Genomic DNA, 16,443 nt, shown 5'->3' with positions numbered 1-16,443 from the left:
CAATTTCTATCAGAAATAGGATGTAATTTAGGAGAACTAAATGGTGAATTCGGATACATAGAGTTACCTCAAATTCTAATTCATTAATGGCGTTTTCTTTGGTTGTGTGCTTTACCCTTATATTAACTCTTGCTGCCTTTAGAGTCTGCATCTATTACTAACTATGATACATGCTGTCTTTTACAGGGCAGGAGGGTTTGCACACCATAGCTCTTTATAATTCCCATGATTACTAGGCTGGACAACATATTCACAAAAATAATTACTTCAAATAAAAGAGAAAGGAATATGGAATGGAAATTGTGGCCAAAGGCCTTTATTTTTATCTGTAACAGCCTTCTAAAAGAAAACATTTGCATTGAGGTAGATTGTTTCCAAGGATGACTACAGCAATCTCTCTCATGCTGCTTCCCATTTTGCCATGGGAAAGGTTGCTGTTCCCCTCATAACTTTGTGGCGTCTATCCCATTCGCTTGAATCTGAGCTTGGCCTGTGACCCGCTTGGACCATAGACTATGGTGGAAGTGACAAGGGAGTGTTCCAGAGCCTACCCTTTCTAAGAGTGCTTGCAAATTTTGCATATATTTCCTTAGGATATGAGGCAGCACATGAAGAAATCTGGCTTCCCTTCTAAAGGATCAGACAGAGTTTCTGGAGGCTAAAAGAGAAGACTCAGTATTCTAGTTATCTCAGCTGAAGCATCAGAAATGTGAATAGGGCAATCTTGTATTCATCCCCCCCAAACTACAGCTGAATGAGCATGCCCGGTGGAGATGACCCATTCCAGCTGAGCCTTGCCTAGCCAGCCACAGAACCATCAGTAAATAAAATGACTGGTACTTCAAGCCACTGGGTTTCAGGCTGATTTGTTACACAGCAATAGATTACTGCTATAGTTTCATTATTCAAAATTAATTTTAAAAAATAAATAAGTGTACATGTAAATCATTCTTCTTCTTAAGAAAGAACCTCTCTCCTTTCCCACCTTACATTCCATCTCCCTAACATCTCTATTTATGCAGCTGATTATATAATCTCCAACAATGCAATGCAAAATCTGTGCAAATCAAGGCAAAATCAGGGTGAAGTGATTATAATGTGAAATCATCTTGCAAAATGTGTAGAAAATCATAAAGTTGATGAAGGTAATGTTAGAAAAGCCCTTGAATCATGGGCAACTCTTCTGACAAATGAAAATCTGCAGCTGGAATAGTTAACATTTTGAAGAAGATAAAAAAAATCCACGTGGAAGAGGTACAATAAGTGCTTCAAAAGGAAATGATTTGAATGTCAAAATTCAAGAGAGGCTCTTGGAAAATTGATGAAGCCCTCAAATATTTTTGAAATAATGACACTTTTTATGATTTGCCCACAGAAGTCAAATGCAGAAGGACATGGTATCGCGATACTGAATAATTTTGTTAGAAAATTTAACTTCTCGAAACCAACACTTGATTCAACTTTTGTTCTAATATTTAACACACCCCTAACCAACTGAATTTTTTTAATATAAGTTAAATTAATTTTAATAATTGCTTTATTTTTTAAAGGATAAAAGTCTCATCAAATCTTCTTACCTTTTTGATTCGTATTTTTAAGTATTCACTTTAAGTGGGTATCAGTTATCTGAGGAAATTGAGGACCTCGGTACATGTCTTCAACTCATCTTCCTAACTAGCAGATATATTCATTAAGGGTGGGGTCTTGGGTCAGGCTTTATAAATATTCCCTGGATGCTACAGATAACAGAAGATAGAAATTCAACAAATGAGACAGCAAATGACCTGCTGATTGATAGGCTTACATGCAGATATTGCCATTGAAGAATAGCATTGTTCCATTATCAATCCCTGACCCAATATGGGCTAGCACTTATTCTTCGCTAAACTTTTCATAGAAGACCTGCTACAAACTTCCTTCCACTTTCAAAGACTGGATACATTTAAAACCAATTCAAGCATGTAAAGTCGTTTTAGGAAATAAGCCCCATGTCCCTAGGGCTCAGCTAAGGAGGACTAGGTTTGCGAACAGGTGTGCCACTTCACTGAGCAGGAATTTGGAAATGTCAAACATTAGGAACACTCCGGCTCAACCGGCCTGCAGTCACACTTCTGGGCACGTGTCAATAAATGCCTTGCAGAGATGGGCATTTGAAAAGCTCTTTCACCATGGGTTCAAAATTAGGTAAAACCAAAAAAGCATTTAGCTTTTTAAAGGAACCACTTTGGGGAGGGCAAAAGGCTTCTCAAAAAAAAAAAAAAAGGTGGTCATTCAAAAAACACTATGACAATACTCCATAATATTGATTATTTTACCAACCCTGAAGTTCAGTCTCTTTCAACTTCCACTGCATCCCTGATTGCAAGAATAATAAGAAGAACTGGGCTGTTTTCCTTGTCATTATCAGAACTTCCACTTCTCTGCAAATGAGAAATTTACAACACAAACTTGGCTGCACATATTTTTTAAACTGTACCCCTCCCACTAGGGCACCCAGTGTTCTGCAGCCTATCAGTCAGTTCTTGGGCAAATGCAAACAATACTTTCCGTTATAATAACTCGTATCCAGGAAGAAAAAACAGTCTCTGTAGCGTAGCAGCCAGAGAAAAGTTTACTAGCTTTAGCCAATTGGAGGCTGTGGAGCTGGGCCAACTTAGCATGTTTTTCTCCGCCTCTAGATGAAGTCATGATTGAAATATGGCATTGAACTTATTTTAAAAGGGGAAGGGGAATAGGAAAGAAAAGCTAAACCTGCACCAAAGTGCTGTGTGCAGTGGAGAACGTGGTAAGGAAGTGTGTGCATGCTTCTGAACTCTGAGTGGTTCTCAGTTCTGTAACCTTCGCCTCCCACTGGGTGGAGTAGGACCTTTAAGAGCAGCTGGAATGCAGTTTCCCTGATCAGCTTAGCCAGTTGTTGCCTGTCTGAACCTCTGCCAGCCTGAAGAGCGGTGCTCAGAGCTTAAACCAGAGGGCCTCTTTCTGCACCCTCACCGCCACCCTTCTCACCCCAGCAAGAAGAATCTCCCAGCAGGAGAGATTGTTCCCATCTGTCCAACCATGGGAGAGGATGCTGCACAAGCGGAAAAGTTCCAGCACCCGAGTTCTGACATGAGCCAAGAGAAGCCACCAAGCCCCAGCCCGATTCCCTCCTCCACACCAAGCCCCAGTCTGAACCTGGGGTGCACGGAGGAGGCTATCCGGGACAACTCGAAGGTGAACGCCGTCACGGTGCACACGCTCCTGGACAAGCTGGTGAACATGCTGGACACCGTGCAAGAGAACCAGCACAAGATGGAGCAGCGGCAGATCAGCCTGGAGGGCTCAGTGAAGGGCATCCAGAACGACCTCACTAAGCTCTCCAAATACCAGGCCTCTACCAGCAACACCGTGAGCAAGTTGCTGGAGAAATCTCGAAAGGTCAGCGCCCACACTCGCGCTGTCAAAGAGCGCATGGAGAGACAGTGCGCACAGGTGAGGCGGCTGGAGAATAACCACGCTCAACTCCTCAGACGCAACCATTTCAAAGTGCTCATCTTCCAGGTCAGTGTCCCCTACACCTCCTCACACGTGGGCGGGGGGTCTTCAACATTCATGATCTCGGTCCTCCTGACTCTCATGGCCATTTTTACATCTGTCCTGCCTGTCAGGGATCACACACAAGAGGCATTGTCCCTGGGTTGCCTGCAGCAGACAAATGTGAAATCTGCATACAGGAGTGGGAACTTCCCAAGTCGCTTCAGCTTAAAATCAAGGTAGATGCCCCTGAGGTTGGGAAAGTGGGGTCATTTTTCAGTGAGCACCTGGATGCATTCCATATAGTTTGAGGAGACAGGCAGGTGCATGTACCCACCCTAGTCAAACTCGTTTGTCTCTTTGCATTAGGAACATTGGCAGCAGCTGTTAGCTGAACAGGGCAGCTTAATTCAGTGGCTGCTTATTAGCTCTTTGTAATCATAAGTTTTTTGTTTTGTTTTGTTTAAATCAAGAAACTCATAACAATTTCAACTGTCCCCTTTTCCAAAGGCCGCCAGTGTTTTGGGGACTAACCAAGTGATTGATTGATTCCATTAGAGTTGAACTAGCCTTGTTCTTTAAAGACTTTTTTGGGCAAAGCAATCTTGTTGAGTTCTTTTTCTAACAAATGATGCACTAAAAATGCAGAGCATAACTCTTTACAAACACTAGATATGCCTCTCATTGCTCAGAGAGACCACATCTGTAAAGTAAAATAAAAGGAGTGTTATCAGTTACAGTCACAAAGCCTAGTCTTGAATATTTTCTCCTTCAAATGGTTGCCTTAGAATAAAAAGGCTACTTAATTTTTTTTTAATGCATCAATGATGCAGTTAATGTAGCAAGAGGCTATTTGGGGACAGGGAGATTGCGTAGGGCCGTTGTTCCGCCAAGTGGTGGGCATTTGTGAATCCAAGGGCAGCCCTGCCTAGGGCTGGAAGCCCTTCCGCCTGGTGGAACCCAGCCAGCCCAGAGCCCAGGAAGCGATTGCCATCCTGCCTCAGGGCTGTCTCATTGTGACCATGTGAATAGGAGAGGATTTCAAAGCCATGGAGGGGAGAGGCTATAACCAACAGTTTGATTGTGAAAGGCACACAGGGAAAGCCTTCATCTCCCAAGAAAGATGTAGAAATTGAGATTTAAACCGAGGGAGCCTTCTTTTTCTGAATGAATCTACTCTGCCAAGTTAGAACCCAAGCCTTCCTATACCCATAAAAGGAAAGACTCATCCCGTTGTTTTTTTGTCCTCCTCAAAAATTACACTTGAATGTTATAAAAGTTTAGGCAGCTGATGCTCTCCTGCACCTTGAAGGCTTTCACAGTCAGGAAACTTTTCAGCTTTTGATACAAATGCAATAGATTTTCACATACCAGATAAACTGAAAAGAGATACGGTAAGCCTATGAGATCCTCACTTTATTAGTGTAAAAGATAGTAGAAATCTCAGGTCTTAAGCCATTCCTAAACACTATGCTGGACTTTCCCTTACTCAATCTATTGGTTTTCTTGTTCAAGACAAAATTATGTAAAAATAAGAGAATGCAAAAAAGAAAATCTGTTCCCCTGGACATTATTAGTATTGGAATATTGCAAATATTATGTTTCCAGTTTGTGAAGTCTTGTCATTTCTCCAAAATCTACAGATGTATATTGGTTGGTTGGTTGGTTGGTTGGTTGGTTGACTAGACACTAAAATATTTGCTTTATTTCATTTCAAACTTTGTTCTTAATCTGTGCTACTTAAAACGTGTCATTTATTTATTGAAATCTGTGCTGAACTTTACAGCTGTAGCTGTTAAGCATCTAATTTCTTAGCAATTACTTCAAATTATTACCAGTAGTATCTAAAACTGGAGAAACAATCAACTCCCTTTGAGCAATTAAATAAATTTTTAAGTCCTCATTAAACTCAGCATCTTTCCTTTTTAAAGTTTTTTTTTAACAGCTCAAAATCAATGTTTGAATTCAAAATACTGTGACATGACCCAGCATTAATAAAATAAAAAACATAGGCATTAATAATCAAAAAGCAAGTGTTATAGATAGACAAAGACTAAGACTTTGCCTATAAGCATGCCTACCTATCTTTGACTAAAAAAAAAATACAATTTGTACAGAAAAATCAGTGGATTTACAGTTAAGAGGAAATTTTCTCTGTTGGTTGAAGAGGCTAGAATTTCACAAGTAACTGGCCCTGAGGGCACGGTGTCCACTTATGTCCTCTTAAGGTTCTAGTAATGACTATTTGAAAAAGCAGTTGGGGAATAATTTTGAATCCAGTGAACAAAATGAGAGTACTCATGGACAGCTTACACTTTCCTCCACATAAAATTGTGAAATTGGGTGAAAAAAATAGAAAGGTTAGATATTTGCAGTGGATACATTTCTGGAGAATTGAGCCTATAAATGTGCTCAAATATTAATCATTTGGTTCCTTAGATGAGATCAGAATTTTAGAAAAGTGCTAAAAGCTTAATATCTTAGGACTGTTTTAAAATTGATTTTTTTAAAAAAAAAGATTGTACTTTATCCAAAGCCACTGCTCTAAAAACCGTTGAGTTAGTACAAACTTGGAAGAAATAGAAATACAGATAATCAAAGACACCTTTCTACAACAACTTGCCATGTTTCTATCACATTGATTAACATTCCTATAATGAGATATTGGTTTTGATATGTTACACAGCAATGCCCTTTTAGTTTATAAAATAACAAAATACTAGTTCTTCTTGTTGTTATTACATTTATTGAATAACAGCACTGCCCCCGGCACTTTAAATGAATAACTGATTACTGTTGATTCATCTTCAAAAAATCATTACCTTCTCCTATATGTAAAAAAAAAAAAAAAGTAGCTTCTTTGTCATGTGTAAGCCTTCCAAGTAAATGTTGCCCTTTCCACTTTTTGTAATTTGTATTTGTTGGAATTTAATGAATGAAAAAAAAAAAGTTCTCCCATACAACTCAGTTCCTTCAGTTTTGATTCTTGCCATGAAGCAAAACACATTTGGCATGAGTACATCATGGAATCATTTCTACAATTCTGTTTTGTAGGGTTTAGGTTAATATCACACAATCAAATATTTTAGAGCTGGAAAGCACCTTAATAATCATTTAGTTTAAATTCATTTGATATCAAAGAAGCAGAGGCCCTAAGAAACCAAGTCACTAGCAATGTTTCATTTTGTTAATAATAGAAATTACAGAGTGGAATTGTGAAATGAGTAAAAACAAACACTATAATCCCATGGTGGTAAAGTTCAAAACTGGGTTTTCTATATCAGCTTTTAAATAATTCAGTGTGATTTTTTTTTATTTTGTTTTGTTTTGTTTTGTGTCTTTTATGAATAACTAAGAACACCTAACCAGTGTGCTCCCAAAAAAAAAAAAATGAAACCCTTGATAACACTGAAAAATAATGAAACTTTTAAATCCTCCAGAATGCAAAAGACTGCTCAGGGATTATAACTAATGCATTTTATTCTTATGACTTGCTGATTCCACCGACAGCTGCCCTAGGGGTGCAGTTCTAATCAATGGCTTTATCCGCTTGGCAATCTATACCTCAGAAACACAAATCGGAGAAAACCATCAATGTGTAGGAGACCTATAAATCACAATGTCAGGTGGGCATAGTTCCATTTTAATAACTACTAGTTAGAAATTATTGGATAAAATATTCCATGGACACAAATTTATGGTTTCATATCTCTCTGGGATGCCACTACATCCCTGTAGGAGTATGACATCCTTTGTTATCTTTGTCTAATGTCAAGAATGATTATTTAGTGACAGGAAAGCAAACTGCTGGCTTCTCTCTCCTTATTCAGGCTTTTAAATGACTTAGGGTTGATTTCTTTCTCTAAGGCTGGTCATGGATTCTCCTCGTTTTAAAAGCGTGCATCCCTGCATAGGCACAAAGATTCACTTCCATGAGCTTCAACTCAAGAAGTGCCCAGCAGGTTGGCAAGTTTCTCTGCATTGTATTTACATGCAAGACTGGACGACTGGTTCACAAGAATCAATATAAATAGCCAACAAGCCAGACTGCAAGGAAAAATGCCACTTCTCAAGAGTTCTTTCCACTCCTTTTCTCTTTTTTATGCTGCCAGCATATCCATCATATATGTTTGAAGTGTGCTGTTTAATTCTCCCTTCCTTTGAAAACCTCCTCAGGGTCCTTGTGAAAGGTCAGAATCACAAACACCTGCATCAGTCCAGGCTGAGGACCTTTTTGAAAACAAAGGACAAATAACCAGCTTCTCCTTGGGGCTCCTAGTGGGTAGAACTGCCCAAGGAAGCAAAGCGGCCCACAAGGATTCTTAATGCCATTTTAAGGAGTCACAACCCTTAAGTAGACAGATGGTTAACTAGCATAAGTAAGCAGTGACAGTTAGGGATGTGTACTTACTTGGTCCTCTCCCTTGAAATAGCTGTCAGTCTTAGAATCTGTAAGAGAAAGCAAATCAAAAACATTACAACAGGAAGCTGAAGGCAGAAGAGTCAGTCATCTCACCTGTAAGTATGTGAAATATCAAGTGTTCCCATGAGGTGTGTGCGAGAGGATTGCATGCCCAGGCACATGGTGAGTCTAGGCATCTCAGGGAGGGGGCAGTTATGGAGGATTCATCATCTGAAGTTCAACTCGAGTTTCTATCCCATAGCAGATACTTCATGGTCAAACACCATGCGTATGTCTTTCAAAAGAACAGACTTTGAAAAGTATCTTTTTTTGTTGTTTTGTTTTGTTTTGTTTTTGTATATTGAAACAAACATCATGGAAAGGGAAGACCTACATGTGCTTGCACATTTACAAATTTCTGTGTGAAAAGAGTTTGCCTCCAGAGTGGATGCCATAAGAAGCCACAAAATAAACACTGTCCAGTAGACAGAACATAAAATACTGCTCAAGTAATTAAAATGACAGCAGAAGCATAGCAGTTAGCCAAGAAGATGTATCTCACTCAAAGACACATCCAGCTCATTCTGGATTATCTCTGTTCCTGCTGGGTTAATTTCCATAGTTGGCATCAAAAGAGTTCTTGTATAAATTTCCCTGGCATTTTACAAAAGAGTTCAACTGGGTTTCCACCTTCCCTCCACACCTGCTCCTACCCCACAGATTCAGCCTGTATCTACCAATGATCTCTTCTGATTCACCTTCTAAAACATTTTCCTCACAGCTATCCTCAGAGGTTAGGTGAAAATAGAGACAAAAGAGTCTTAAGATCTTACAGAAACTATGTTTGGTTAATACTAAAACTTAATTTAAGGAAAACTGAAATAATAGTAGTTTAATTCTTTTAGAAGTACAATTAATATACCTACCTTTAGTTAGGGTTAAAGAAAGGGAAGTTATCCAATTTATGACTTTTGATTACCCTGAAAGATTATGCTATATAAAATGTACCACTTCTCTGATAACCAATGCTTATTTTTAACAGTTTTCTGCCTGAGTTTTTGCTCTCCTCCCTGAGAACTTTTAATAACATTTCACTGAACTCTTGGTTTCTTCCTTTCCTGCAAGCAACATCTGTCAAACCTTCCCAACCCTCTTGTCAAACCCCAGAAGAAATTTCGCTTCTGGACTAAGCATCAGAGCCCTAGCTATTTCTGTTGTCTCCCTGCTTTCAGTAATACTCACCCACAGAGAATAAAATCCTTCCTTTTAAAAGGGAAACCATTGCCCTGCCTTGTTTTCTTCTCATTTTCCAGGGACACCAGCATCCAGCAAACTGGTACAGAGACAGGCCATTATTTGGTAGTCCTCAAGCCCCACAGGACAGTGTAGCCATCTGCACTCCCACCCCCTAGGGACCTTCTTAGAAAGCCACCTTACCCAAGGAGCACTTCTTGGACAAGCCCCTGTTGAGCTCTGGGTGTGGAAGACACAGCAGGGAATAAGAGATGAAAATTCCTGCCTTCATGGGGAGTGCTTTCCAGTAAAGCTAAGCAACTCAGCTTGAAGCAAGAGAAAAGTGGCTATCTGCAAAAGCCCAGGTCACAAATGACTCCTAGTAACTCCATACTCCTTTCACCTCTTCACTTTTTCTCACACTGTGTACCTAACTTTTTCCATGACATACAAAATGGGAGGGTGTGAGGAGTGCGTTAGGAAACAGGATGTGTAATAACTTCCCTCTCACATGGTCTCTGTTTAAACAGACTTTTTTGCTCTTCACCTCTCCCAGGACTTTCTCCTTTGTTTCTAACCAATTAATGAACAGGATACTATATGAGTGTGTGTATAAGGGAAGGCAAAGACCTGTATCTCTTCAGAGTACTGTAATTATGCTCTTCAGTAGTTAAGGAGAGAGTTTTAAGTTTCTCTATGATATCAAAAATTTGTTCACTTAATCTTCATATCAAGAAGTTAAAAAATAGTCATACTCAGAGCATATTTTCAATTATAATGCAATTTTATAGATGTTTCAAAATTACAAAGCCAGAAAAGAAGTCTTTACCATTAACATGAACTTTGCATGAAGTTTAGATCTCAAGTAGACTTTTAAGCCCACTAAATCCAGTCATTTTCAAACTGAAATTTTACTGGGCAGCCCAAGATATAATCAGGTCACCTTGAGGCTCTGATGGCAGCAGGGGTGGCAAGGGGCTCAGCAGACTTGCCCCCTCCCACATTCCTGCAGAAACCCTGGTGCCCCTGGGAGTGCAGTTTGAAAGCTGCTAATCTAGGTCAAATCCTTTTGGTTCATATTTGGAAGAAACTGAGACCCAAGGAGATTAAGTTATTTGTTGAAGCTGCACAGCCATTTAGCAGTACAGCAAAGACGGAGACTGGGGCCTTCTGCCACACATCCGATCCTGTGCCATTCTTTCCAGTGAAAATGTCATGGCACCTGGCTAAAGGCCTCTCATTGTCTAATATTTAAAGAAAACCATAAAAATATGGATTCAACCTCCCTGGTGAGCATGGAAGCACCATTGCCCAGCACTCTGGCAGCAAGTCCTTGGACTTTGTACCCTGAACTATTATTGCAAGGCCATCTAGAGGGATGTTCTGGGAATATGGAAGAGGGTGGGCAGCTTTTCAAACTTCTCTCCTTACTATTAGATGGAGATAAGGGCCAAAGGCTTCTTGCCCAAAGAAACTATTTAGCAACAGAGACTTGATATGCAATGCCTGTCAGTGTAATCCCTCACAACTCTAAAAATGACCCTTGTATCTCACCTACCCCTGAGCTCCCACAAAGCCTATCCTAAAACACATTGCTTCATGACCTTCATGAGCAGGAGCCTCAAGAAGGTGAGCCCTTGCTCCTCTTACTCTCAAATGATGTCATCAGCAAGACACCTGTGTGCTTCTGAGCAGAGCTTCACTGCTGACATCTAGCTGGGGAGGGAAGGAAACAAGACTTTACATAGTGTCTGGCACTTGAGGACTTCTCTGTTTTCTCCCCCAACCCCCATCTTTGATCATTCATCTCAAACTTCAGGGCTTTTGCAATGGGTTTTTGGCAGGAGCTGAGCCCTGTGACCTGGAGAGAGGGTAGGAAAGAGAGGGCCTCTGGGTTCACAGTACAGTACTTACTTTAGCTCCTTTTATCTAGGCAGCTTCCTGGTCTATCTGAGTCACAGCCCACTTCCCTGCTGCCTGTCACTGATAGCGCTTTTGCCAGCTGTCCTCATGCTATTCCCAACAGGCAGACCTTGGCCTTATCCAGCCTAAGGGAAAGGACTTGCCCAATTTAGAATGAATGCTCCCCAGTCCAGAAAACCAAAGCCACAACCACTTTTCTGACATTTTTATCCCCCAGAAAAGACACACCCATTACATCCATTTAGGACCATTTGTGAAATATGCTATTAACATTGTCCATCTACATTGTCCATCTTTTCAGGAAGAAAATGAGATCCCTGCCAGTGTGTTTGTGAAAGAGCCGGTTCCCAGCCCAGTGGAAGGGAAGCAGGAGCTTGCTGATGAGAACAAGTCCCTGGAGGAAACCTTGCACACGGTGGACCTCTCCTCCGATGATGAATTAGCCCACGAGGAGGAGACCCTGGAAGACAGTGCAGAGGAAAAGATGGAAGAAAGTAGGGCAGAGAAAATAAAAAGATCCAGCCTCAGGAAAGTAGATAGCCTCAAGAAAGCCTTTTCTCGCCAGAACATTGAGAAAAAGATGAACAAGCTGGGGACCAAGATCGTATCTGTAGAGAGGAGAGAGAAGATTAAGAAATCTCTCACATCCAATCACCAGAAAACATCCTCAGGGAAAAGTTCCCCCTTCAAGGTTTCTCCCCTCACTTTTGGTCGAAAGAAAGTCCAAGAGGGAGAAAGCCCTGCAGAAAATGAGAGCAAGTCAGAAGACATGGCAAGCAGTGAGCAGATGCCAAATGACCATGAAGAGGGCTCGCTTGCAGAGGGTCTTTCTGAAGCATCCCTCCCCAGTTCCCCGCTGGAAGGGAAGAACACAGAAGGGGATACTGAGAAGGGGGCCTTCAGAGGGAATAACTCTGGGATGGACAGCAACATTGACTTGACAATCGTGGAAGATGAAGAAGAAGAGCCGGTGGCCCTGGAACAGGCACAGAAGGTGTGCTATGAAGGTGGTTACATGCTGACCTCAGAGGTGATAGAGCAGTCGAATGAGGAACCCGTGCATCCAGCTGTGCTCCAGGTGGACCAAACCGCCTAAACCTGGAGCCCAGGGCCGCCAGCCTGTGCCCCAGGTTAAATGGGCGACAGAGCCTGGAAACCAGCTCCTCCCTATCTCCATACTGCCCACTCATTAATGTCATTGTCCAGGGAGTCTCCACTGGCCACACAGTGGCAACGTACGTACATGAGGCCAACAAAGCAACCTGACAGAGGATCCACTCAATTTGCTCTTAGGTTCTGTTGCTGTAGAATTTCTCCAAAATTGTCAGGAAGAAGAAATGGAGCAGTTGAAAAAACACTGATCCACTTGGCTTAGTCGAGAAAACCAGAGGACAGTTACAATACCAGTTGTGAAATGTGATTAATTTTTTGTCATTCCATCAGCTTGTTGAATCATGTGCCATTAGTCATCCAGTGAATTTCTACAGTTTTCTGTGAATCGAATCTTTAAGTGGGTGATACACAATATTCATACATGTGTAAGGTAAAAACAGCTATATTTTAAGAAGCAAATATTTACTAAAGGTAGAAGGGAATGTTCAGGCAGTTTTTCAGTTAATAAGACCCATTGTTTTTTTGGAAAAGAAGGAAAGTTGAAAGACAATGATAGCTAATGACATTCAGCATGGAGTAAAGGCAAGGCTTGTTAGAAAAGAAAACTAAGAGGAAGAAGTTGAGAAATAAGAGAAATGGAAAGTAAAGAATGCCAAGGAGAATGAAGACAGAGGGAAAAATATGTGCTTAAAAGTGAAATCTTTACAATATTAAGCTAATTATTTCACTCTTTAAATAACAATACTAAAAATATTTCTATATCCTGGAATAACATGTTATAACTTCACAATATTTTATTTTCTAATATTTTCAAATACTACAACAAATATTTTATTGTGTTAAAGCTGCATTGTTTTCTCAATAATCAAAAGGAAGTACAACTATTTCTTGGAAGAAGTTCAGTAGAATGTTGTCTCTTTAACATTGAAATAAGTATACATCTTCGAAAAGTTAATAATATGTACTGTCTTTGTAGGAAGTTGGACCATACTATTCTTTAATGTTTTCTAAATTTGAAATAACCTCTATACTACATATAATGTGATGTTAGTTTATAAGCTGTTAAAGTCTATAGGTTTGAGAAGGGAAGAGTGCTATTTTTCCTCTTTTGTACATAATAGTAATTTCATTCCAGGTCATATTTTATTTATATATTAATTTCACAGAATATTAATGTTTTGTAACTTCTTAAAGCATGTTTATATATGTGTACACATTCATTCAGACAGGGTAATTTTTATTGTTGCCTAACATTATACTAACATATTGCTTTATCTATTTTTAATTACAAAATGCTAATGTTTTGTTAAGTTATAGTTCAAAGATAGTGGACCCAGGGAGCAAATGCCCTACCTTTAGTATATACCACTACAAATAATCTAACAAATAGAGGTAATCCAAGACAATGATAACAAACTATGCTTTGTCTTTAATAAAAGGGATAGGATTAGCAAAATGGTATAACCCATTCAGTTGATGGTATAACCCATTCAGTTTTGTCTTATTTCATAATAATGTAACCCCACATATTGGATTTGTGAACTAACAATGGCTGTGTTAAAGAAGATTAAATAAACCAAAAAATAAAAGGTATATAACAATGTCACTTTTTTGGCAGAACAATTTTACAACAAGCAGAAAGAATTGATTTTTAAACCCTCCTCCAAATGTTGCTGTAATGTTGATTGTTTCAGTCTTGATTTCCCCTATTAACTCTGCTTTCTTTTTTCCTGATCTCATTTAGAAATCCAACTCTCATTCTTCAAGTTTAACTTTCTTGACATTACCTTGCCAGCTCTGGATAGCATCTGAATTTACTGCAGTAGCTTGATGGATTTGATAGTTCCATCTGCATTATTATTATATTGTACCAGACCTTTTAATACCTTAAATAGTTCTACAAACATGAATTTATTGAACTACGGGTTCAGTTTATTCACTCAGATAAACCTTTGTCTTCTGTACAGCCATAGACTGGGTAGAAGACTGAATTTCATGCAGGGCCCAAAGCATGCCTGTTTAACCTTTTAAGAGCTACTGTAGCTTCTTACAGAGGAGGAGTTGGAGGATCCAGAGCTAGTGTAATGTTTACATCCCCTTTTCAAAAATGTTTTTATCCATTTGTTCCCATAAACTAGCTGCTTGTCACTGGAAAACTGCACCCTGGCATCTTTTAAAGTTTTACTGACAATCACATTTATTCTATGTTCCACATTCAAAGCATTAAAATCTAAAGCAATAAAACAGAGAATTAAGCCAGATAATTGTTGGGAAACACATACTGTAGGGATTAGAAAGAGCAGCAGTTGTGGAAATGGAAGCTATTTATTCTGTATTATTGTTGAATTATTTGCATACTGAAGAGGCTATAAAGTCCCCAAATTAGATATGTCTTCTTCCCACCCATCCAATAACCCATTCCTAACTTCATGTGCCTGGAGCTCAAGAACTCAATTAGTTTTCCCCAAACATCAGTTATACATTAATACAGACTGAGATCCATATCTTAGAAATATAATTCCAGAGCAAGAAGCATCCATTACATGGATCACAAATCTTGCGGAAATATAGCAAAAAAATGTCATTTGTCCACAATATTTGTTATTTAAAAATGCAGATATAGATTTCAACAGGAATTTTTTCCTCATTTAACTTAGGAATCTAGCATATGACTGAATTACTATTCTTTTTTATACATTCAAATAAGAGAAACATGCTAAGTCCAGTTCTGCACAAACCAGATTTTTTTTTTATATTCTATTATGATGAAAGCCCAAATGTCTCTGCTTTTAGCAGTGCCCACCCAGAAGAGTCAAGTTTGAACCTCATGAGATTCAGCTGACTATCAGGAAAGCAGAAGCTGCTTTGACACTGTCCAGCTGCCAGTGCAGGTAAAGGTTATAATGAAAGTCATTTCCTACATTAAGACACTAATGCCTAAGCCCAGTTAATTCCTGCTCAAAAGTTTGTGTACTGCCCTACAGCCCAAATCTAACTGATTTTATATTGAAGATTGGGAGTATGAAGAATTGAGGTACAAGCAGCAATCATTATTAACAGTTCCATAGCAACCACAGTCTTTTCCTAAAAACCAAGACTCTGGCACTGCAAAACAAGTTACAGATAAAATTGGCATTGTGACCTTTGTATTCTGCTTGATCTGGGTGTCTAGATAAAGACTTCTGAAGCCTGGAACTCATTCCTAAAGGGAACAGACAGTAACTCACATTATTAAAGATACTTTCTTATTTTTGTTTTAACCATTGCGTTATCCTGCGATACTTCAAACTCTAAAATTATTTTTAACTCTCCACACAAACTGCCCCAATTAAGAAGTCACACCTTCAGCAAAACAGCTTGATGTTCATGTATTTATATCCTTTCCACTGTAAAAATCAATTTGTTAAATATTTATGGGCAAAGCAACCTTTAGTCTCTCCTATTTGCTAAAATTCTTCAGGTTCGAAGCAGTAAGAGGGAAGGGAACCTATATTTTTGATAGTCTCTTTTACACCAGGCTGGGCTCTCCAATGGCCCACAATTCTGCAGACCTACCACAAGCATTATCTCATTTAATCATACAGAATCCTATTAGGAAATTACTATTTTCATTCCTGTTTTAATGGGGTACAAGAAGTTAATTTGTTCCAACTAGTAAAATGGAGGAGGAGACAGATTCCAGAAATCCTAACCCCTCTGAGTTCTGCTCATCATGCTATAATCTAAATGCAGTCATCCCACTTGGTATCCATGGGGCAAGATTCCAGTTCCCTCCTCCATCCTTGTGGATATGAAATCTGACAATGCTCATGTCCCTTATCTGAAATGATGTGGTATTTGCAAATAATACTGTACTCATCCTTCCATATACATTTTTTATTCTTTTTAGATATACTTGACAGTAGAATGTACTTTGGCCTATTAGACATACATGGAGTATAACTTATTCTAAGTAGGATCTCCCACATACTTTTAATCTTCTCTAGATGACTTATAATACCTAATACAATGTATATGCTATATAAATTGTTATTTTACTGAGTTGTTTGGGGAATAATGACAAAAATAGTCCATATATGTTAGGTCCATATACAATTTTTTTCCTAAATATTTTTGCTCCATAGTTGGTTGAATCTATGGATGCAGAACCTAAGGTATATTTCCTGTGAGGGCCATTGAGTTAAGTAGATTTCCCAAGTTCACATGATTACTAAAGTGGCAGGGCCAATACTCAGTTTCAATCTGAAATTCATTCTGCC

At 39.2% G+C, this 16,443-nt stretch overlaps 1 protein-coding gene across 1 annotated transcript; it reads left to right on the top strand.

Moving 5' to 3' along the window:
* Positions 1 to 2,711: 2,711 nt before the first annotated feature.
* Positions 2,712 to 13,777, top strand: Cavin2 (caveolae associated protein 2). The gene is made up of 2 exons (XM_015481169.2): positions 2,712 to 3,540; positions 11,373 to 13,777. The coding sequence occupies exons 1-2, from the start codon at positions 3,058 to 3,060 to the stop codon at positions 12,165 to 12,167; spliced, it is 1,278 nt and encodes a 425-aa protein (XP_015336655.1). The 5' UTR covers positions 2,712 to 3,057; the 3' UTR covers positions 12,168 to 13,777.
* The last annotated feature ends 2,666 nt before the right edge of the window (positions 13,778 to 16,443 follow it).

Source organism: Marmota marmota, unplaced genomic scaffold (genome assembly GCF_001458135.2).
Source record: "Marmota marmota marmota unplaced genomic scaffold, marMar, whole genome shotgun sequence".
NCBI classification, from domain to species: Eukaryota; Metazoa; Chordata; class Mammalia; order Rodentia; family Sciuridae; genus Marmota; species Marmota marmota.
This window is presented reverse-complemented; position numbering and strand designations above follow the sequence as displayed.

Coding starts and splice junctions, on each gene's coding strand:
- Cavin2 (XM_015481169.2), top strand. CDS start 3,058: ATGGGAGAGGATGCTGCACAAGCGGAAAAGTTCCAGCACCCGAGTTCT. Junction 3,541..11,372: donor TCAAAGTGCTCATCTTCCAG/GTCAGTGTCCCC, acceptor CCATCTTTTCAG/GAAGAAAATGAGATCCCTGC.